The sequence below is a fragment of the Cimex lectularius genome, unplaced genomic scaffold (assembly GCF_000648675.2).
Source record: "Cimex lectularius strain Harlan isolate CLEC.00 unplaced genomic scaffold, Clec_2.1 scaffold234, whole genome shotgun sequence".
Lineage (NCBI taxonomy): Eukaryota > Metazoa > Arthropoda > Insecta > Hemiptera > Cimicidae > Cimex > Cimex lectularius.
In genome coordinates this window covers 237,904-262,854 of record NW_019392804.1, presented here as the reverse complement: position 1 = coordinate 262,854, position 24,951 = coordinate 237,904, and the positions used below count along the sequence as shown (strand labels likewise).

Sequence of the window (24,951 nt, the reverse complement as noted above, 5' to 3'; positions counted from 1 at the left end):
TACATCTAATCTCACTGTTTTGGTTTGTCAGCTGTCAGATGGGTTTTGAATTATAGTAATCTTCAGTGCAGACGTGATGCTCTAGCAGTAGTACTAGTACTGGCACTTTGGAAGTACCAAAGAAATCAGCGAAGCAGAACCTTGCTTAGTGCACAATTTAAAAAAAAAAAAAAAAAAAAAAAAAATGCAATGTCTGACATTCTGAGGTGGTTAATGAACATTAACATTTTGCAATCATGACCATCAATTAGGACTATTTTGATCTTCCTCGTATGGGAGCTCACAAACTAGCTATGAACTATACGGTGAGTATCAATCTGTAATAGATCTGGCTGAGTTGTAGTGTATGAGAAAGTCTGTGGATTTTCGTGTTCCCTCCCTCGTCCTGCTCAAAGGATCGGATTGAGCTCATGAAATGTGAAGGCATATTTCATATAGTTGTCATATCCTAAGTAGAACTTCTCCAGAAAGAGCCAATACTTTGACAGAAAGTTGGGCCAGCTTTAGTTAAATTTGCTTATATATATGTATGTAATCTTTGGCATAGTTAGATAATTTCATTGTGAGAGAAAAGATAAATAAGCTCGTCACATAATACAAGTTTCGATACGGATTAAGAAAATTAATTATAGGTAATTTAACCAAGGTCAACTCTGGAATTTTCGTCGATAGGAAATTTCTGTAATGAGACTGTTGACATCTCAGAAGTAGTTCAGATGTGACATATGCAAATTGGGCTATTTTCCCTGGAATAATTCAATCGCAGAGGGGGTACAAACATGGCGAAAGCGAATGACGGATAGGTTACATTCACAATTTCAGATTCAGTAATCAGTTACTCGAGTTACACCCCTGAGGGCAATGTCAAATCTACTTAAACGTCATGAGACGCGAATGTGACCTTTACAGTTCCCTGTCTCAGTCGATGCTGATTACTGCCGTTCGCTGCATGTCTGAACAGTCGGCGTGAATTTAGACGGAAGTGAACCAGCCATCCACTTCTGCATGTCTGTAAGTTGTACTATGTTCTTCCACTTCCTGTTCCTGGGCTTCCTGTCAGCTTTGTCTTCGGCAGCCGACTCTGAAACAAAAGACCTCTGTGATGATTTTTACCTACCGAACAATGAGCTCGGACGATGCCTCGCCGAATACTCGACCAAGTACCCCAACTTGGCGAAGTTGTCCTCCATCGGTAAGTCCGTCGAGGGCCGGGATATCTGGGTCATGCAGCTGTCCGAGGACATAGACAAGGAACGGACTTTGATGAAGCCCATGGTGAAAATAGTCGCCAACATACACGGGGACGAGACGGTCGGACGGGAAATAGCCTTTATCCTCATTAAACACTTGTTGAAGTCTTATGGCAATGACAGCCGATCAACAAAGATCATGAAGGAAACACACATTTCAATCGCACCTTCTCTAAACCCAGACGGGTTTTATAATTCCAAGGTAACAGCTTATTTATCTTAAAATTTGTGTTGCAAAGCCATAAAATATTAACTTGTATCTGAGCCATAATGCTATAAGTTAAAGAATGTTGTATGCGTTGAAGTGCACTCACCGTAAATTTTTGTCTGTAGGGTCTCGGTGAAACCATTGCGCCTGCTTTAACATTTTCATTCTTGATTTCTACTAAAGGTGTTTCAGTTAACTCTCAGAACTTCATCAAAATTGTGGATACAAGCATTCCGATTTTTTGCTGAATAAATCACATACTTCCTACAGGTCATTGTTTTTCTTCCATAATATTTGCTGTATTCCTAAATTTGTTTTCTGTTGCTATTACATCCCTTAGGATCGTAATTGTCAGCATTGTTGTACTTATACTATAGTTCTATTGAAAGCGAAGTCTATCGTATTTTCTATATTTCAAGAAAACATGCTTTGCCATCTATTCTTCACCGCATTTACAAAGTGTGTTGAGCCACTTGAGCTACTACTAACTAACACTTCAAGGGCCAAGAAGTCATGATAACTCAAGTAGTTAGAGCAACAGTGTATTGAGCCAAAGGCCATGGGTTCGATTCCCGCTCGTGACACTAACTTTTCCAGCCACAAGCAAGATCCTACATTAAGGAGCAAGGCTATGGAGGTTGACAACAACCTGAAACTGGCCAATTTATAAAAAAACAGGGGAACACAATAAATCTACTCAGGTCGAGGTGCAGAAGGCCTTGTTATCGCCTATTTTATCCCTATCCCTATCTCAACCAAGATCTTAGATAAAAAGAATGTGTAGAGAGAGAGAACTATCGATAAAAAGAATGATTAATTTAATTAAAAAGCTTACTAGTGAAATCAACGTGCCCAGTCAAAGAACTGGGACATGCAGTTGTCAATAGCGATGTATTTCATTTGTATTCACTCCTTGATGTTGAGTATTAGAGTGTAGGTATAGCGGCCCTTTGTGGAATTGTCCCAACAGTGATTCACAAAAAGGTGTTTCTTTCATGTTAAATGAACAAAATAATCCATATATGTTTAGCGGTCATATTTGACCATATTAATTATTTCAATTAATTATTCTTTTTATCTAAGTCTTGGTTGAGATGAAAAAGTTAGTGTCACGAGTGGGATTCAAACCAGCTCTAACCACTTGAGCTACTACTAACTAATACTTCAAGGACCAAGAAGTCATGATAGCTCAAGTGGTTAGAGCAGCAACGTATTGAGCCAAAGGTCATGGGTTCGAATCCCGCTCGTGTCACTAACTTTTCCATCTCAACCGAGTTCGTGCAGATTCTTGCAACTAGGATAGGAAAAGCCACAAGCAAGATCCTAAACTAAGGAGCCGCTTGCAAGGCTATGGAGGTTGATTAACAACCTGAAGTGGCCAGGGAGTTATAAAAAAACAGGGGAGCACAGCAGATCTACTCGGGTCGAGGTGCACAAGGCCTTGTGGTTGCCGCCTTTATCCCTGCCGCTATCTCAACCTAGACCTTAGATAAAAAGAATAATTAATTGAATGAATAAAGTTTACGAGTAAAATCACCGTGGCCTATCAAAGAACTGGGACGTGCAGTTGTCATTAGAGATGTATTTCATTTGTGTATCCTTGATGTTGAGTATTAGAGTGTAGGTATAGCAGCCCTTTGTAGAATTGTTCCAACAAGCATTTAGCGTTCTTGGCTTTTCTTCGCTTGTTATTTATGGGTTCAGCGGGGTACATCCGTTCAAGTCAATGTGCATTTGGCCCATAATGACTTGTATGGCTTCCGTAGATGCCCTCTTACAAGCTTGCAATTCTATCAAAACGGCACTTTGGATTTTCATTAATTCTATTAACTATTCTTTTGATTGTCCAAACTTAACCATGCAAGGCTGGTATAAAAAATTATTGGTTCTATTAGTTTTTTTTTCAATTAATTGATTTTTTAATTATAATTTTATTTATTAATGTTCTAATAATTTACAATATTTTAATACATTTAATTTAATAAAACTAGCAAATCCAAAATGTAACTGAGTTCTTATCCAAATTTGCCAGTTTATATGGGGAGGGAGGAGATCACTCACTAGTTTTTTGCACAAAAAAATGGCCAAATTTTAAGTTACAGGCATGCGCTAGGTTTCATTTTTTAGAAAATTTTATGCTGAACAGGATAGTTTTTTTTTGTTTTTTTTAATGATTTCCTAGCTCCAGTCATTCATCAGTAAATCCAAAAATTCAGGAACATTTTTATTTTTGCACTTTTTATGAAAGCTTCAAATGGAGCTGTGGAGCCAGGAAATAGTCCTGCAAGCAGTGCCCTATAGCAATAGATAGGAAATTTTAATAGGCAATTGGTCACCTTCCATTTTTCCCGATTTCTCAATCCTTCTTGAGTTATTCTTAATTTTCGGGCAAAAAATTTGTGTGGTTTGTTATGTGCTCATGGAGAAAACAGATCAATCTCTCTCTCCATTTTACAATACATAAACCTATTGTTTCAATACGTCATTCGAAGCCAAACTGCCACAACACCTGTGAAATGGGAGTTGCACGCCTCATCAAGAGCATGTCAAGGAGGATGGAGAGACCGTGAGGTAAATACCAGGTATTGATGTTGAAAATGAGAATTTTTGAATGGTATGTAATTTACCTTTGTTTTGTTATTATTATTATTATTGTTATTGTTAATTGTAAAACATTTAAAACCAAGTTTTTTTAACAAAAAAAGTAAGAATTGCTGCTTCCCTATTCACTTTTTGAAAAAGTCCTCGAAACAAAAGTTGTAGAACATAAAATATGCAAAAACATGACTGTTCAAAATTTATGCATTTTTGAAAATCGGGAGAGGGAGAGAGTGATCGTTTTTCCCATGAGCACATAAAAAATCATGTTTTTTTGCCCAAAAATCGTGAATAATTCGAAAACGGTTGTGAAATCGGACAAAGTGGACGGTGACCAATTGAAAGCTTATTAAAATTTCCAATTGATTGCTATAGGGCACTGCTACAGGACGATTTCCTGGCTCCACAGCTCAATTTGAAGTAAAAAGTGCAAAAATTAACGTATTATCGAATTTTTAAATATACTGATGAAAGACTGAAGCTAGGAAAACATTCCTAAACATTAAAGATTTAAAAAAAGCCATCTTGTTAAGAGAGAATTTGCCAAAAAATGAGCCTTAGCACATAGTTGTAACTTAAAAGGCTGAGAAAGTATGCATTTCGAAAGTTATTTTTTTAAAATTCACTAGTTTTAGTGGTCCACTTGACTAATTAATATCTTTCAATTAATTAAGGTTTTTAGTTGAGATAAAAAAGTCAGTGTCACGAGCGGCATTTGAACCCACGACCTTCAGCTTGATACGCCGTTACTCTACCACTTGAGCTATCGTGACTTCGATCCCCTCGGGCACTAACTTCCCATCTCAACCCCACCTTTCGAATTTTCCCTCCTTTTTGCCATTTTTCAAATGTCGTGTAATCTATTTGATTCTCGGCGACAAATTCAAATCCCACTTGTGACACTCACTTTTTTTTATCTCAACTAAAAGCCTTAATTAATTGAAAGTTATTTATTTTTTATATTTTTTTATGGGCAATGTGTTTTTTAAATGGAAACTAGTTTGTTATATAGTCTTAACTGCAGTAGATATCAGTATATATACACACATATGTGTTTGTAGACTCTTAGTTTTTCTTTTATTAATTTTGTTTTTGTTTTTATTTGTTTTTAGGAATCTGTTTGTGATGACAAAATGTATAAAGGAAGAGTTAATGCTCATCATTTCGACCTAAACAGAAATTTTCCAAAGCGCTTGTTCTCTGGCAAAGACTACTATGCAGAACGGGAAATTGAAACTGTTGCCATTATTGATTGGATTTTGGAGAACCCATTCGTCCTTTCGGCTAGTTTACATGGAGGATCTGTTGTCGCCAGTTACCCTTACGATGATGGGTATGTTGTAATAAATCATTTTAATAAATAAAATCATATATGCTTTATCATGATGTTTAAAAACTTCTTACATATATCATTTATTCACTACTTCCATGATTTGCTTGACCAATTAATACATGACAATTAACTAAGGTTTTTAGTTGAGATGAAAAAAAGTTAATGGCACGAGAGGGATACGAACCCACGACCTTCGGCTAGATACGCTGCTGCTCTACCACCTGAGCTATCGTGACCTCGATCCACTCGGACATCAACTCCCCATCTCAACCCGACCTTATGAGTTTTCCCTCCTTTTGCCATTTTTCAATTTCAATCCCTCTCGTGCCATTAACTTTTTTTCATCTCAACTAAAAACCTTAATTAATTGTCATATCATTTATGATAAAGTATATGTAATATATGCAACACTGATCTTGAAGAGAGTCTTACAAAAAGTTGCGAGTGTGAATATTTGTAAATTATGGTTTTAATCAATCATATAAAAGATTTTTACTTATTTTCTGTTTTTCATGCAGCTTTAAAATGTGGCTAATGGTAAGGCTATACCTGCTCTATTTACTATTTGCTACAAATTTTATAATTGTACATAATAGAGTAATGTAATAATAATATTGTATAGAAAAGTTTGTTCAACCAGGTTTTCATTTTTGAAATTTTGCAGTGTTCAAGATCAAACTTACAGTGCTTCTCCTGACGATGGAGTTTTCAAATCATTGGCCTTCCTTTATGCAAGAAACCACAGGTACATGGCAAGTGGAAATATTTGTGAAGGAGACAATTTTCCTGGCGGGATAACTAATGGCAATAAGTGGTATAGTGTTGCTGGTAGGTGTTACTATTTATTATATCTAGGTAATCTAGTACTCACTCGATCTAAAACAAATAATAGAAAGAAATTAAAACTCAGTGCCGCTCACATAATACCTACAGACACCCTAAAGAAATTCTACAAATATCAAAAAATTGCATACAATTTCCACTTTGATCAAATTAAAAACAAACACACTATAAAACTTAACAACTTAATCAACAAACAGACACATGGTAACACAAACAATTGGTTTCTAAACCTAACAAAACATTCCTCCGGAAATCCAAAACTTCCTACCACTTGGTCCCAAGCATTCCATTCTTTACAACAAAACAGATTTCTCAACAGCTAAATTAATGTAGACTATGCAATCCAAAAGTCAACAAAAACGGACCAAGAAAAAGGCATAACACAATCAAAATGCATTAATACAATAACAAATCACTTACAACACCTCACTACAAATCAACACACCATATCTCAACAAACATAAAAATAAAACCAATAAACCAAAATATAAAAAAATCTTAAAAATAATCCAGAAATACTCATTCTTTCTGCTGATAAAACAAAACAAACAGTAGCAATCAGCAAAAAAGAGTACAATGAAAAATTAACAAAATTATCAATGACACAAACACATACAGCACTATCAAATCAGACCCTGCCCCTTTTCTCATCAAACAGACACACAAAATCTTTCATGAAACACTTAAACAAAAAGAAATTGACATATTCACCTACAAATCACTTCAAAACAAATCTCTAATCCCCCCCAAAACTATATGGATCTATCAAAATTCACAAACCTGAACACCTAAGACCAATAATTTCATTTGTAAATTCCCCTACATACAACATGACAAAATACCTAACCAATATACTCAACATCACACATAACACATATAATGTAAAAGATTCATTTAATTTCATTAACAAAATTAATAATATTCCCATCCCCTCACACTACTCTCTCATATCCCTAGATGTTTCATCATTGTTCACCAACATTCCAATAGACACAACATTGAACATTATTAAAGATAAATGGCCCAACATAACACCACACAAAAGTCTATCAAAAAACACATTCATAACAATGGTTCGACACTGCTGTATTTACGGATATTTTACATATAACAATCGTTTTTACAAATAACTATTTGGCATAGCCATGGGTAGCACCTAGGCCCGATACTTGCAGATATAATTATGACACATCTATTAAACATAGTTATACCACAACTTCCTTTCACATTACCCTTCCTCACTGAATATGTAGATGATATATTAACAGCAGTTCACTCAGATCAAATTCAAACTACATTGGATACATTACAGCTTTCACCCACACCTACAATTTACGAATGAAATCGAAAACAATAAAACAATACCATTTTTAGATACACTCATAATAAAACAACCAGATGGCACATTAATCACAGATTGGTATCAACTACCAAGAAACACAGATCGCTACCTCAACTTTACATCACACCATCGTCTTCATACAATAATAAACATGGCCAAAGGGCACTTCACAGAATTATTACTCTAAGCCCTGAATCTTTTCATCTCAAGAACATAAAGATATACAAACATATCCTACATAACTATCACTAATAATCAACAACTACAACTCAGCACTAACACCATCTAATATTACTAATATACTACATCAAATCTAGCTTTTTCCCATTGTCGGCACCTTTCACCTCAAAGAAGCCGACTTATATAAAAATGGATTTCTATCCCTACTTCCTTCCCCACCCCTTCAAAATCCATTGTATATAAACATAAAACATCAATATCTCACTGGCACTCTCAACATGACACAGAATAATGACGCATCTACATAGAAAACAAACACATAACACTTTAAGTGACGTTTGAGGTAGGAGAAGAGCATTTTGACGCCTAGTATGGCATCAAACACGAAAAGCGATTTTTTAGACGCAGTTTTAGGTGTCTAGCGTTTAGACGTCTAGTATGTCATGAGCCTTACAGTTCAACATAAATATGTTTTTGGGTTGGTTTCACAAATTTTTTGCTTGACCGTTTGCATGTCATTGATTTTGCAATACTGGGGAGTGCACATTGGTTGGGTAAGGTTAGGGTTAGGGACTGAGGTTAGGTTAGGTAGTTAGGATTGAGAACAGATTAAGTAGGTAAAGTTATGGACTGGTTAATTTAGATTAGAGTTAGAGATGGGCTAAGTTAAGATTGGGGACAGATTAAGTTAGGTAGGGCTTAGATTAGTAACAAGTTAAGTTAATTAGGGTTATAGACTGGTTAGATTAAATAGGGTAAGGCTGGTTAAGAGTTAGGTTAGGGTCTGGTTTGATTATACAGATCCATGATTAAACGTTTCTTTGTGAAGTAGAGAAAATATGCGGGAAGCGCAAGTTTTTAGTTAACACTCGATTACTGATCAAAACCTTGAGACAATAAAAAAACTGCAATTAATATAAATTAAATGTTGATCAGGGATGAAATCAATTAGAAAAAAAAGTCTCAATTCATTCGTTGACTTTTCGAGGAATAAAGCTTCTTTGGAACGATGAAACTATATTTACTGTTTGTAGAAGTTAACAATTATGAATCATCTATTTAAATTTTCATACCTGTGGTTCTATGTAGAACATTTTTAAATTACTAATTACAAAAATTACAATTATATAACTACAAATAACTAGTACATTCGGTATCGACAATATGTGAACAGACCAAAGCACAGACTCAAGCTCAAAGCAAAGCTAGTGTTATAGTGAACCTCAAGCTTATGATTGTTACTATCAAGCCTTTATTTCAGTAAGGAAACGTGAATAATTTTTTATCAATCATGAGATAATAAGCTTCACTGAAGTAGATTGCACATTATTTTATCTTATTATTTACCCTTTAGAAGTCCATAGTTTAAAATTGCCTTTTGTACATAAATCGGCTATACTTTATGGTTTTGTACAGGTGCATTCTTCTGTACACTAGTTTTTCGTTTAATGTAGTGAAGGCTGATATTAAACATTAGTGTCACGAGTGGGAAGTCGTGGGTTTGAGTCCTGCTTGTGACATTAATTTCTCATCTCAGCCTTCTCTGTATTAAATGAAAAACTAGTTTAAATAACTAAAAAATAATTAATAAGAATCATTCTTATGTTCATATTAGTAATTACTAATTATTATTGACTAGACAATTATAATACTTTAATTTCCTTTTTATAACTGTATTTTTACATGAAGCTGTTACTGTATTGTGTTATTTTGAGAAATAGTTTTATGTAAATATATTTACTTGACATAATCTGATATAAATTTGTTTAATATTAAAACATTTCTTTACTTGTAATAATGATCTAAAAATCTATTGGTTAGAGGTGAAAACAAATTGTAGAACAAATCGCCTCTGCATTTATTGTCTAAGGGCTTTAGTTGTTAACACATTCGTTACGACCATTGTTCTGGAAAAATGCACTAAATCCTTCCCTATTTGTTCCAGAATAACGTACATCTTTTAGAAAACCCCTGCTTTCAAAGCTTGTTGAGGGTTCTTGGGTATTTTTGGAATCAAATCGGTATCACAGGCCTTTAGTATCATTTAGTCAGCGTTATTGTGAAGACCGTTTTTCGATTTGAACTTTTGGAAGTTTTTTACAGTTTTGCAAAAATAAATTTTTTTCTATATCGGGTTTTTACAGATCAGTGCCGTAACGAATATGTTAATTATTGCTTCCCTTCAACTTTCATGTTTATCTCAACATTTTATCTTTTTTCCTTTTTTTTTTAGGTGGAATGCAAGATTTTAATTATTTACATTCAAATTGTTTTGAAATAACATTAGAGCTGAGTTGCTGTAAATATCCTCCGAGGCAGGAACTACCTCAGGAATGGGAAAACAATAAAAATAGTTTGTTGTCTTTCATAGAAGCATCACACTGGGGTGTCAAAGGTAATAAATTCATCAAGCATTAAAATACTTTGGCTCCATGAAATTATGAAGAGTTCACGAACACTTTTTCTTCTAAATTAATCCAGGACTAGTAACAACTGAGCACGGTACACCTGTTAATAAAGCTGTAATATCAGTTAGTGGTGTTAACCACAACATCACAACGACATCTAGAGGAGAGTACTGGAGACTACTGAATCCTGGAACATATACAATTAAAGTATCACAATATGGGTAAATATTATTAAATATTTTATGATCATATACTATTTGAAAAAGGCTTATAATATTAACTTACAGTATGAAGTTAAATTTTCTTTTCATATTAACTATTTTGCTGCCCTCTATGGGTTTTTATGATATTTATTAAACTTAAACTAGGGCTATGAAGAAGTAAATCTGTATCAAATTTATTAATTCACAATAAAATTTGTGTAATAAATTCAGTTTATTATTGTGCGTGTGCGTGCTCTTGCACTTTAAAGTGATATGTTAATTTTGCTTCATATATGAAAAAGATCGTTGTTTCTTTTAATGTCTGTACTTTTTTTGTAATGGAACGTCATCATGGATTGTTTAAGTAAACTCAAAAAGCTTTTAGTTCCAGGAGATTTTCTTTTATTTTTAGAAGATTCTTTTCACTCACCTTGTGAGCATCATCAGCCTTCATTAAAACAAAACAGAATAGAAATAACACAAAATGCATTGTTCTTTTCAAACTGTAGGACAGTGCATTTTGCATTATTTCTATTCTGTTTTGTTTTAACAAAGGCTGATGATACTCACAGGGTGAGTGAAAGGCGTCTTACATAAATAAAAGAAAATCTACAGGAACTAAAAGCTTTTAGAATTTACCAAAATATTGCAAAAAGATTATTTTTTCCTTATTTCTCTCATCTAAAATTTTTTCAAAAGGTCAAAATGAAAAAGAGTCTTTACAGTAACATTGACAAAGTGACACTGAAAGCACGTGACACTGATTCGATTCTAAAAATACACCCAGCATCCAACAAGCTTTGAAAGTGGGGTTTTTCTAAAAGAGGTGCATCGTTCTAGAATGATATCTGTNAATACCTATCAGCCTCCTAATTCCCTTCCTTGAGATAGAGAATAGCCATTTCGATTCAGCTGGTTTGATCGCCTTAACAAACTCTTTCGATTGCCTGTGTCCGGAGGATAAATTCCACTCCCTAAGGAATTGTTTCATGCCCCAGTTATTGATACTCTCTTTCGCTGTGCTCATAGAGTGGGGTAATACCGGTTGTGGCCCAACAAACGCAGTTGGCGCAGGATTAGTGCGTCATTCCAGAACAACGGTTGTAACAAATGTGTTCAATATAAACAGTCCAGCGGAAGTTTCATAGACACAAGTGAAAAGATGGTCTTCTTTGAATCAGAAGTGACTTGTTGCTACGCGAAATATATACTGCATACATAGTATTTGATAAAGAGACCTGGGGCCCAGATAATCGAACCCTGGATAATGGAGGTTTTACTATACTTTAAACAATGCTTAGAAGAAAAAAAATTGAATGTTTCTCAGCCTGAGGGTAGAAATTTTTATCATACAAGCATCTAACAACACACACACCAAATCCCATTCATGGTGGTCAGCGCGATATTGAGCTCACAACAAAGTTCCACAAGTGAGGTGCTGAGTGTGATATCATGCTCTACTCTCTTCACTTTTGTATTCAATTCATAGAAGTAGGGTACTGTTTAAGTTATTAATTTTAGCACCAGTGAGAGTGGGAAATTAGAAAAATAATGTCATTTGCTGTTTGAAGCAACTTACTGCTTCTTTGAACTTCAATATAAAAGTGAAGAGACTAGAGTGTGATCTATCAATACCACACTGGGGGAAGCAGGAGCAATATCACATTCACCGTCCTAAACGGGATATTTGTATTGATAAAATTTAACTTCATATTTATTTGTCAAAACACATGAAATATAATCCATAATTTTAAATTTCAATGCTAGTTTTTATTTATTCTATAACTTTACAGGTTTTTTAGTTTGAGAAAAAATATTGTGTTAAACTGGCCAAATTTGATTTTGTTATTGCTTTCAGGTTAGAATCGCAAGAAAAAGAAGTCAATGTGACTGAAGGAAGCACTGTTGTTTTAAATTTTACATTGAAATATTCTCCGTATCAAATAGGTATGATTGAACTGATAAAACACACTTACATGTCACCCCATAGTTGTAATTAAAACTTGAAATTCTGTGCCATAAAAATTTAGAAACATGCAAAAACCAATCATTTTAGATTTTAGGTAAAAACTAGAAAGAAAAAAAACCGCTTTTCTTTAAAAGCAAACGCTTTATTTCACAATATATTTAATTCAAAAACTCAAAATTATTTTTACGAACAAAAAAAAAATTGAAAAATGAAAATAGTATGTTTGTTTATACGAATTAAAATTTATTATTAAATGCAGTTATATTTTTTGTGGGAAACTCTCCTGTAAGGCAAAATATGTTTCAGTTTAGAAAACAAACTTTCCACTTCTACGCTCGTAAGAGGGCAATTTTTGTGCCATCTTAGTAGTTTTTGGTCTTTTTCACCTATAGTAACATTTCTGTTCAGACTATCATTATATAACAGAACTTTGATGAATAAACTTTCAATGGAAAATTCCCCACTAGGACTGGGGCTCAGGAAAAGAGCTTTATATCCAGGAAATCGCTATAGACGGGAGTGTTATCGAAGTTTTACTGTGTATAAATGTATGGTTGCTAAATGTTCATATATTCAGTATTATAATTATGTAGCTTTTGTCTCACAAGACTTATTGTTAGGCGAAATTACAAATTAGTTCACAGCCATTTTAAACGATTATTTGGAGATTGTGAGATGCGGTCACAGCAATGACACATCTACACAGAAAACAAACACTTTGAGTGAGTACAAATACTTTGATTGAATCTAAAATATCTATCATTGTATAAATCCATTTTTTCACATCTATGTATTTGTATAATTTAAAAAATGTTTATAAATCCCAGGTCCTGAAGATGATCTCAATAAAGATCAAAATGTTGGCACGATAAAGAAAATGTTTTTCTAAACCTACGTCACACCAGACAGCATCTCACGATCTCTGAATAATCATTAATTAACGTTCACTAAATACCAGCCATTTTAAACTATTTATCAGGGCAACACACTGAAAATAATATGTATGTTTTCTATTGAATTGCACAATTTTGTAATTTGTTATTAATTTCAGAACACACGAAAAATATTGTAATAAAAGAAAGCGATGATTTCCTATTACCCGTAAATTTCATTTACCATCATTATGATGCCCTAGAGGATGTTTTAATGACTATTTCTCATACATACCCGCACATCACTAGACTTTATGATATCGGCACAAGTGTGCAAGGGCGGAAGTTATTCGTCCTTGAAATCAGTGATAACCCTGGAATTCATGAGCCTGGTAAAATTAAAACATTTTAAATCAATTTATATTTTATAATGTTTTTTAACTGATAGACATTGTTGTTATTATTATTACAGGAGAACCTGAGTTCAAATATGTTGCAAATATGCATGGAAATGAAGCTGTCGGAAGAGAGATGTTAGTTTTGCTTGCTCAATATCTTTGTCAAAACTATGATACAGACAGCAGGGTAACTAATCTTGTTAATGAAATGAGAATTCATCTTTTACCTTCATTGAATCCAGATGGCTTTGAAATTGCAAAAGAAGGCAAGTTTATTTATTATTATTATTTAGTTTTATTAATTTTAATTTATTAATTTATTTTCAAAATGAAATAGACTTTTTTTAAGTGTTTAATTTAAACACTTTCTTGTTTTCTTATACTCTTGTTTACATGTGTACACAATAAAAAGTTGCTTATTAGAAAAATTTAAAAATTTTGTTGTAGGAGATTTCTCTGGCATTGTAGGGCGGAATAATGCAAATAATGTGGATTTAAACAGAAATTTTCCAGATCAATACTTAGCACTGGTAATATATTTTTTTCTATCTACTTTATTTGAATATCATAAAGTTAAAAATGAAAATACATTTACAGACACAAAAGAGCACACACATAAAAATTAATGGTGATTGTTATTATATTTTCGGCTTCAAAACCCATAATTTGTTCATGCTTATTGTCTATTGTAATTTTAGCTTGGTATTAGGGCAGCCGAGGTAGCTTGTAAAATTTGGACTGCATTCGGTGATGAAAAAATAAGTGAGCGTACTGCTCAAAAGTGGTTCCAAAAGTTTACAAAAGTACTATTACTAGTAGTTATTTTTCTTTTGTAGGTGCTTTTTGTAGAGGGTTCTTTTCAAGAGAAAGGCATTTTTTTATTTTCCACAACGTTTTGGCCTAACTGGCCATTTTCATGTGGAACATTTATTCTTAAAATTATTACAATTTCATATGTTCTATTATGCTTTTAACCAACAGAAAAGTTATTTGACGTATTACCTTTTGTTCAACATCCTTTTATACCTTATTAAAACCAAACTGAGTTGTTGAAAAAGAAAAAATGTCTTTCTCTTGGAAAAAAAACCCCTCTAAAAAACACCCCAAAAAATAATAAAATGAACCGAAGGTTATTTGGGAAAAAAGAGGAATGGAAACTAAAAAAAAAGTACTATACCAAACACAAAGCATCCACCTTTTGTTGGTGCATATCCGTTTTCAGGGACAGGGTCATTTGGTGAAGCCAATGGTATGACCTGGTGTTACTGTACAGGATTTTTGTTGCATTTGACAATTCGGTCAAAAAACGTCTACTTTTTGCCATAAAATTGGATCAGTTCAATAGTTTTCCTCAATTCGACGCCATTCAAGACCAAAAGGTCTACCAGACCGAATTTTCAACACTTCATTCGCAGAAGTAAACTTTTTGAATGACTTTTGGGTAGTGCTCACTTATTGTTTCATTACTGTATGTGGTGCAAATTTGGGTGAGGTGCCTCGGCTACCCTAGTACCGAGAATAAATCTGTACAATAAGCAAGCATGAATTATTGATTTTGAAGCCACGAGAAAGAAAATATTTTATAATTTACAGTGAACTGTTGAAGACTTTTTTTAATGAACTAACACTGTTATCTTCTTGGTATTACGCGATGTAAAAACCTAATCCTTCTATGTAAATAGAAATGTTGGTTTTAAAACAATAACAATAAAAACTGCACAAACTTTTCTGCTTACCTTGTATTCTACTAGAAAATACCAAAAAAAAAAAAAAGGTACTAGAAAAATAAATTATAATGTGGACCCTGATCAGCAGGCATAAATAAACCCAGGCATCATTTTCTCTACAAAACAAGCAGTAACAATTACATTTTTTTAATAGAGGAATTCATTGAAAGATACATATAAATAAAGCATCCCTGGCAACAAACAAAAAAATATTCGCCGGGTCTTGAAAGACTCATGATTGTGAGTCCTTAAACAATTTTTGATCCACAAATGAATTGTTTTTATATTTATTTTTAGAACCATTCTTTGGAACCTGAAACTAAAGCTGTTATCGAATGGCTTAAGAAATACCCATTTGTTCTTTCTGCAAATCTTCACGGTGGAGCATTGGTAGCAAATTATCCCTTTGATAACAACGAAAATATGAAAAATGATGGGCAATCAAATGTTACTCCAGATAATACTGTATTCCAATATCTTGCCAAGGTGTATTCTAATGTGAGTATTAAACATTTTCATGTCAAAAAGTACTTGTAGAACGCAAAGTTCTTGAGGCTGCTTTTCAAAGTCTGCTAATGAATGTAAATAGAGGTGTATAGTTTGTGATACATCAAGCCATTCACTTTTAGCTGAGTACATTAACAACAATTCATACTTTTCAATTGTAATCTCTCATTTTTAGAGTCATCCTACAATGCATTTAGGGCAGAAATGTAAAAATTTTGAACAAACATTCCCCGAAGGCATTACAAACGGAGCAGCATGGTATGTAGTGCCCGGTGGAATGCAGGACTATAACTACGTCGTCCATTCTTGTCTCGAACTTACAATAGAAATGAGCTGCAATAAATATCCATTTACAGAGTCACTGCGTTCTTATTGGAAGATTAACAAAGAATCTTTACTTACCTTTATGGAACAGGTATTGAGTTATATTTTTAAGAGGTTTCCTAGGGAGTTGTTCTTCCATAGGGCAATATATTCATAGGACATTTTATAACCATTTAGATTTATTATTATTGTTTTAGGTCCACATAGGAATTAGAGGATTTGTTACAAGTTCATCTGGGAATTATATAAGAGGTGTCAACATTTTTGTTTCTAATGGAAGTAAACCAGTAAGAACTTACATTAATGGAGATTACTGGAAGCTTCTGCTTCCAGGTACGTACAATGTAACTGCACAGATAGATGGGTAAGTACAAGACAACAACTATACTGTTATATATTATTAATTTATTTTGATGAGACGATTATTAAATAGGTACGAAGAACAAACTAAAACTGTGAAAGTTGAAAATAAAGGAGTATCTCTAAACTTCACTCTACAGAGAACTGATTCTATGGCTTGGTCTGTTGAATATGATTATAACCAAAAGGCTAATATCGCTCCTCTGCAGGAATATTCGACAGATGAACAGATAAAAGGGGAATTACAAACTCTTGACATAACAACTCCTTCAATTGCACAATATAAAGAAGATAAAACAACTGGTTTCTATTCACTGAAACTTTCAAAACACGTAAGATTTTCCGTTGGTTTAGTCATTAATGTGTGTGCACTTGTTGAATACTTGATTTTGATTTTAACCCTCACTTAATATGACTAAATTGATAGGTAAACATAAAACAAGCGAAATTTTCAAAAATGCAAAAATCGGTAGAATTATGTCGGAGGCACTACCGTTGGTTTAACGTGAAACATTTTTGTCAGCAAATCTCTTTTAGCACATTGGACTCAATTTAAACGAGATATTGACTGTGTATTAAATTTTATTTCAAGATAAAACAGACACAATACATGACTTTATTTCGACTAATATTTGATGACGATTTTATTTAACATTCACCTGTGATTTGGAAAGTAAGAGATATCCATATATCATAAAATCAACATCGATGTGTCTGGTGAGCATACAATCGATAGTGGTATTGCCCGTGTTGTGTGGGCATATGGTTGAGGCTGAATTCATTCTTCGTGAATTTAACGAGGTAGCTGTTGTATCGTGGATTGCTATTGAAGTCCCCAAGTAAGCTGAGGCTGCTTTATTAAATTTCAGTTTTTTTATACATATTTTAAGTTCTAAATAAAAATGTAGTTCAAAATAAACTTATTATTGCTTAAATTGATCGATGACTACAATACATATACACATTTGAGTCTTGAGATACATGCAATGGAAAAGAGCCAGAGCACCGGCTTTGTTCAATCAGCACTGTGCACCCTTGCCGTCAACCCTTGAGCTGACAATTCAAACTTTTTAAAAAAATGACACTGCCCTTTTGTCTTTGAACTATCTAACTTAAAAAAAAGACACTGCCCTTTTGTCTTTGAACTAATATCTAGGGTGTTCTTAAAGCAAGACAGTATAGACCATTTTATTACAGTTGAACTTTATGTTTTGGTTTGGTTTTAAAGACGTTTCATGTCAAAGTTAACAATTATAACACAAGTGGATTCTTCACAGACTCCACAATCGTGAGTTCGATTCCCACTGTATCTCCTGGACTCTCCCCCCCCCAAAAAAAAAAAATAAAATAAATTTAAAAAAATAAAAATTGATTTTGAGAATTTTACATAATTTTATTTAATATTTATTGTATTTTTTTGCATCATTCTCACTTGCTAAACCAGATTTTTTGTAATGTTGCCATTTTAAAAGTTGTTAGAGAAGTGTTTTGACATCAAATTTTATATTTACAGGTTGCTTTAGCAAATGAACAAAAGTTGCATATTGGCGTATTTGGCAGCCTGTTTCCTTCCGAATTTTCCAGTAAAGAGCTTGCCGTACGTTTGGCCCGCCATTTGTTTGTCGGCTATAAAATGAAGGATCCAATGATACTGTCGCTATTTGATGAAACAGTAATTCATATATTTCCCAATCTTCAAGAAAGTCACCTCTCTGAAAAAGTTTCTAATAAGACCGAAATGGATATGTTTATAAATAATCCCTCCGACGCTCACAAGTTTAACAAATTGTTCGAAGAAGAGAAATTTGATATAATTATTCATTTTGAAACTGGAGGTTTGGGCATAAGGTATTATTACTTTATTACTTAAATATTTTAGTTATTAAAAGTGACAATTGTAAACATTGTTCTAATATATGTTTTTAGGCATTTAAAATCATCAAATTATATTGAATCTTTGATTTACAAAATGGTTCAAGATTCACTTACCTATTCAAATTACAATATGGTATTTATTTGTATAATAACAATAATAATCAAGGATTCAACACTGTTAATAATATTCTTTTGGGTGTTTAGATGACTAATTGTCCACCTGTGACGAAGAATATGCAAGAGTTCAAAAATAAATTTTCAAGCATTTTACGTCATATTTACAAAGTGATCATGGTAGGTTGAACTATGTAACTTAAACCTTACACTTAAGAAGGTTTTTTACAATGATAAAGTTTATTTGTTAATGCAAAATTTGCAAGTTTAATAGTCTGTTATCGTCCTGGTCTGATTATCCTTGTTGGTTTTTTTTTTTTTTTTTTTTGGTAGACGTTAATCTGACAATCATGTGCTTATATGTGTTATATTCATGCCATCAATGCTTGTGCCATAGAAAATCTTAAAAGAGGTTACACTGGCAAAAAAATCTTCATAAGCTCAACCAATCAGCTATTAAAGCATTAGCGAGTAAAAGAATCACATCCCAACTAATCAGTGCATTTCCCAAATTGACAAAATCTGAGGAAACAACAATCCGATGATATCTTGGGTGCTAAGACACAAACGAATTTTGGGTAACAAAAAAGCAGACAACACTAGCCAGAAGGGGATCTGCAAGACCGTGTATAATCCGTTTTGCGACTGTGTCATGATGAAATTAAATTTAAAAACAGAAAACGAACAAAATCGAATAAAATAAAATTAATAAGTTAAAGAATAAGTTAAAATTACTGTTTTGTAGACGCCGGCGGGAGTGAGTATTGGATATCTACCCTCCAAGTCCGGCGTTACCAGGGATAGTTGCCGGCTATTGCGTAAAGGACTTAAGGTTAAAAAAAAATGAATAAATAAATTTATTAACTGACAATTTATGATAAAAATACGGAAACAAAAATCTGGCCAGAAACAAAAACAAAGTTAACGAATATATAGAAATATAGAGAGTTGGTTATAAGAAAGTTAATACAAAAAATGGCAATGTTGAATTAAAAGAATAAGGACGTTCGTACGTCTTGTCGACACGACAGTGAAGATCAAACGATTTGGCGCTTATCTTGGAGCTTGAGATTGGAGTCTGGGAGCCACTCGCCGGACTACGTCAAAGGTGCGTTCGTTCGTACCCGTCGGAAGCCAGAGAGCGACAGACTGGAGACCGCTGATGTACGTTCGTATGTACGGGTTGAATCCTCGGGAGAGACTCGCTGAAGACAGCTGATGTACCTTCGTGCGTACGGGTTGAATCCTCGGGAGAGACTCGCTGAAGACAGCTGATGTACGTTCGTGTGTACAGGTTGAAACCCAGGTAGCGACTCGCTGAAGACAGTTGTACTTCGTGCGAACAGTTCGAAAACCAGACACTGACTCACTCCTTTTACGAAGGATTGCTGAAAATTAACCTGTTTCTCCCTCCAGCGTCGTGATCCTTACAAATTTTGTCTTTATAATTTTTTTAAAAATAATCAATTTAAAATAATAAAGGATAAGATTTCTAATTAACTATTAATAAATAAAAATGTTTACATTGGCGTAAACAATTACTATTAACCGATCACCGGCATCTGAGAAAAAATATATGTAACACGAGCATATACAGCAATGATCCCATTTGCAGATTATGCAATGAGGAGAAAGAAATAGCCACCCATGTCATCTTTGAATGTGAAACAATGGCTCAAGGGAGACATAACTTAGGATGAAAAGACAAACCAATCAGGGAATGAACTTCTAGCAGCGGCAGTCAATGACCTAATACTTCTAAGAAAAAGGATTAAGTCATTTGCACTGAACTAGGGAACTAGGAAGGTACAATAAGCCAGAAGGCCGCAGTGCCTGGGGAGCACAAATGCTGTTTCCTAGTATCCATAACCATCATCTCATGTATTATATTGTTTTTGTCCTGCTGGTGTACCTACTTAAATTCTAAATTTATACAATTATTACTATTATAGATAGAATATTAGTGGAAAAAGGTAATTTTAAATAGTTGAACAGGGGTGGTGTTTGCCATGCATCCCTGCATTGTGGTCGCTCTTGCTGCACTGTAGCATTTACACAGCAGAATTATACGCTACAATTTAGCATGTGCTTGGGGTGATCCGAGATGATGGCTCTGCCTACCTAATCTGCTAAAATGGCATAAATAACTATTCTTCTACATTTCTCATCTACATTTCCTTTGCATAATTTAGTTCACAATAAAAAGTAATTAAATAATTAAAATTTCTGCTGTCATTTGGGAATTGTTTCTTTTCAGATAACTGTTCAAACTGCTTGCAGTGATGTCCTGCCATCACAGATTCCCACCTTGTGGAGAACATCTCTCAACCCTCTTCTTAGTACATTCGAACAATTACTTCAAGGTAAAATATACAGATTTTGGGGTAATCAACATAACAACCTAGTTTAACATTTAATTTGAAATGTTCATGTGGTTCATTTTATTTAAAAAAAATTCAATTTAATTTTAATAAAAATAGGTGTCAGAGTCACAGTCAAAGATTCATTTGGTGTACCAGTGAGAAAAGCCGTGATCGTAATAACAAGTGATGATGATCCATCATCGGGATATACACTACCTGTGTCAAGTAACATGGCTATAGCAAAAATGGTTCTTCCACCAGGAAATTATCATATCATGGTAATGTTATTTATAGTAAACTTTCGTTTTTATTGAATAATCTACTGATTGTGTAAAACTATAAATTTTGTTCAAATGCAAAATTTTTGACATTAGGTTTGTTCCATCACGTGTCCAAACCATCAGCAAACTGGCAGGCAAATCTGCAATTGAGTTTGGCCGTTCCAACATGTTACAAATGCAAATTGAAACTGTTAGACAGCCGTTCCAACATAGCTTCAGGCCAAGTTTTTGATCATCAAAACAGTCTGAGGATTTTGCATGGACCGCTGGAAATCAGAGACATGCTTTGATGTTTTTCTGCACTTTCCCTCTTGTCAAATCAAAAAGGTCTTACAACTAGAGCGAGGACTGACAGTATTTTTGAGCTTCAAATGAGACCCCTTATTTCTTTACACAACCCGACTACTTAATTTTTCAGGAAAGACACACACACAAAAAAAAATGCATCTAGAAGTTTTGGAAATAGGATAAGATGCCAATCAAGATAATTCTATTGGTTCAGTTTGTTTATGTTAAGAAAACAGTGTAATAAAGTTAAATAATTATAAAAACTTTGAATTTGGCGTATTCTTCAAATATGACTTTATAAATATGAAAAGGTGGACCAGCGGAACGCAGATTTGTTATCGCCGCGGATCAGATTAAGGCGACCTCTTTGACTCAAACGTGCAAACATTTTTGGATTCGAGCCCTTTTGAACCAATTATTTGGTGTCACCAGAACATAGGTCGGATTACTCTTTTGTCAACTGCAGTCGTAGCCCTTCTATAGTTTCGCCGTTACATGCCGTATATGTAGAGTCTAAAATGGCATAAATATCTGGACATTAGTAGCGAGGATCAGTTTGAATTTTTGGAGGCACCAAATAATCAGTTCTCCATTTTCTAATCAAGATGTGTAGAAACAGCACCCTTACCAACCAAATGTTGGTTTTGACAGTTCAAGGGTAGAAGGGTAGAATTTGACTGAAGAAGTTTGAGATGTAAAAAAACATTCCAACTGTGTTAAGAATCTGTGATAAGTCAATATTCAGGCAAGCCCTGCCATTAATCACTGGTTAGTTGGCAACTAGTGTGATGGTTTTTTGGAACAAACCTATAATTAGTGAAACTTGAATTATTTAGCAGTATATATATTAAATAGCCCAAACAATCAGTATTATCTTGAAATATTCTCATGTAATGTAACTTTCAGGTTTTGTCAGATTCACACCCCATGACACAAAAGACACCTGTCACAGTCAAAAAAGGAATTATGAGTTCTGTAGATATTAGTGTAGAACCATTACGAAGTAAGTTGCCTCCGATACAAACCCCAGTAAATGGCATCGGTGTAGCGGGTAATTTTATTTAATTGTTTAATTGTGATTATATTTGATGTCTAATTTTCTTTTTTATGTGAAGGTTACGTAGTGAATTCAAATCATCATCCCATATCAAATGGAGTTATACATGTAGAAGGGTCTAATGTGTCTCATATTGTCAACAAATCAGGAGCATACTGGATACCGTTAGAAAAGGGTGTGTATTTTTTATTTCAAATTTGACAATATTATAGAGAATATTATGTGTTTTATGTCCCCAGGTGAGTATACCCTTGTCGCAACTGCAGATGGTTATTCTTCATCAACAAAACTAGTTGTTTTAACGGATACTAAACCGGTTCAAGAAGTTGTTTTTACAATTTCTGAATCTACGTTATTTCCCAGTCTATCAGAACTTCAGTTTATATTCCTTGTTGGTTAGTGTTATTTTACTTATTATTAATTTAATTATTATGCACAGTAGATCCTCGGTTAACGCTGTCTCTGTTTATGTTATTTCATTTTTACATCTCTGGCATAATATTAATTTTGGTTTGTATTGGTTCACCACTGAGTCACTCCTATGGATTGATGGTTGACTGGCTGTTTCTTGTTAACATGGATCTCAGAAACCCCTTCTGCTCATTTTATTTTTATTTTTATAATTAATTTAGTGTAAAAAATTCCTTCATAGCAGTCAGTTCTGTTATTTTTCTTGATATGTGTATTCAAATATTCCTTACTCAGGGTTGTTTTATTTAATATCACTGTTTTCAGGTCTGTAACCACGATGTTAATCGAGGACTTACTGTACTGCAATGTGCATTTACTTAAAATTGAAAATTTACTTACTATTTATTATTTTTGCTTAATGCTTTGTTTTCTAAGATATTTGATAATTATGCCTTTCTGTCCTGTAAACTGGTTTATAATTCAGGGTTACATGTATCTTTTCAAGCAAAATGTTCGCATATACTCAGTTTTATTTTGTTTTTACAGCTTTTAATATTATCATTGTGTTGGGCGTTGGCATTGTACTGTACTACTTATGCAGAAAAGATAAATCATCTTCAAAAGGATTTAAATTGCTTCCATCAGTCGTTTTACCATACGATCTTTCGGATGAAAAAGAAGAAACTATTATTTTTGATGCAAGAAAAACAAAGAACAGTAAGTCATATTTCATTTATGTGCTATTTAATAGATATATATAAATAGAAATATCGGACACTGCTTAAATGTCACAACATAATAGTTATATGTTCCACATTTCCAACACCTGGCAGTAATAAATTAATAAAAGTTGTGAGATTTTTCTGTGTGGTCTGCAGGATATTTAACCTGTAGTTGTGTTGTTAATGATCTTTTGACCTGTCACCAATGTGAATGCATTTATTAGCGTGAATGCAAATTCTGAGAGGGTCAACAGCAGATTATTGAGTACCTCAATGACCCTCAATTAGCTTATTTATTGTATAAATAGGTTTAAAGGGTACATATTATGTACATAATATATTTTAAAAGCTGTTAAATAAATAAATAATTTTAACAATCTCAATATTTTTAATTATTATAAAACAAATAAAATTTTTTAAATTTATTATTTTTTTTTTTAGAAAAAGTTTTTAATACAGCAGCATATTATGATAACAGTGACATTGAATATGAAAGCACATCATCAGATGAAAGTGAGGAAGAAATAATTGATACAACTAAACTTCAAAAAGATTATATGAAATACTTATCATAATATTAGTTATACAAGTAAAAATTGATAGTCGCCTGTTAATCGAACAAATATGACGTTCAAAAAGTAAAAGTTTTAGGATTTGAAGCTATGTATTTGTGTGTGAGGTGGTTTATGAAAATGTTTTGTAAATTTTATTTGATTTTTTTTACAATTTCTTTAGCAATAAACAGTAACTAGATCAAATGAGGAGAACAAAAAATATTTTCACATTGACGTTATGTCATTTTGATGATGTATGTGGGCCTTATTTTATTTTATTTTAATAATCTAAGTAACAAATTAGCCATTTTTAGTTGAATGAACAATTGTACTTTCATTTTTCAGAATGGATATAATTAATTATATTGCAACAATATTTCGCTTAGTAATTTCCATTATGATTAACGTGATGATGATAAAATGGCAAGTGATGTTGAAATGTGATAAACTGTGTTGAGAACAAATGAAAAAAAATTGATTGTGATGTTAACCTAATATTTTTGCTTTTTGCTGATTGACGTGATAAATGAACAAATTAATATAATACAATTAACCAATATTTTGTATTTAAAACTATTAGATTTGAAATAGGTTTTTCATTATTATTTAAAAAGTTAACAAATAATCTTTTCAATTAATTTAATCTTGTGATAATTATTTGTTCAAAAGGATCTTTTTTTTATAATTTAAATACATCGTTTACAAAATTGTCAGTAGAACCTATTTATATTGTAATTCTGATTTCCAAATGTATGTTTACTTTA

The 24,951-nt window shown here is 33.2% G+C and overlaps 1 protein-coding gene across 1 annotated transcript; it reads left to right on the top strand.

Moving 5' to 3' along the window:
• Positions 1-982: 982 nt before the first annotated feature.
• On the top strand, positions 983-24,746 carry LOC106664715 (carboxypeptidase D-like). The gene is made up of 23 exons (XM_014390669.2): positions 983-1,452; positions 5,169-5,389; positions 6,054-6,217; positions 9,988-10,149; positions 10,236-10,383; positions 12,224-12,312; positions 13,386-13,598; positions 13,679-13,870; positions 14,052-14,134; positions 15,629-15,829; positions 16,014-16,253; positions 16,360-16,526; positions 16,596-16,854; positions 18,036-18,370; positions 18,449-18,530; positions 18,602-18,691; positions 20,769-20,874; positions 20,992-21,152; positions 22,350-22,494; positions 22,559-22,675; positions 22,740-22,895; positions 23,458-23,628; positions 24,075-24,746. The coding sequence occupies exons 1-23, from the start codon at positions 1,006-1,008 to the stop codon at positions 24,206-24,208; spliced, it is 4,083 nt and encodes a 1,360-aa protein (XP_014246155.1). The 5' UTR covers positions 983-1,005; the 3' UTR covers positions 24,209-24,746.
• Positions 24,747-24,951: the final 205 nt, after the last annotated feature.

Excerpts from the sequence above, each read along its gene's own strand:
- LOC106664715 (XM_014390669.2), top strand. The coding sequence starts at position 1,006 with ATGTCTGTAAGTTGTACTATGTTCTTCCACTTCCTGTTCCTGGGCTTC. Across the intron at positions 15,830-16,013 it reads TTGCCAAGGTGTATTCTAAT|AGTCATCCTACAATGCATTT; the intron begins GTGAGTATTAAA and ends TCTCATTTTTAG. Across the intron at positions 22,676-22,739 it reads CTGGATACCGTTAGAAAAGG|GTGAGTATACCCTTGTCGCA; the intron begins GTGTGTATTTTT and ends TTATGTCCCCAG.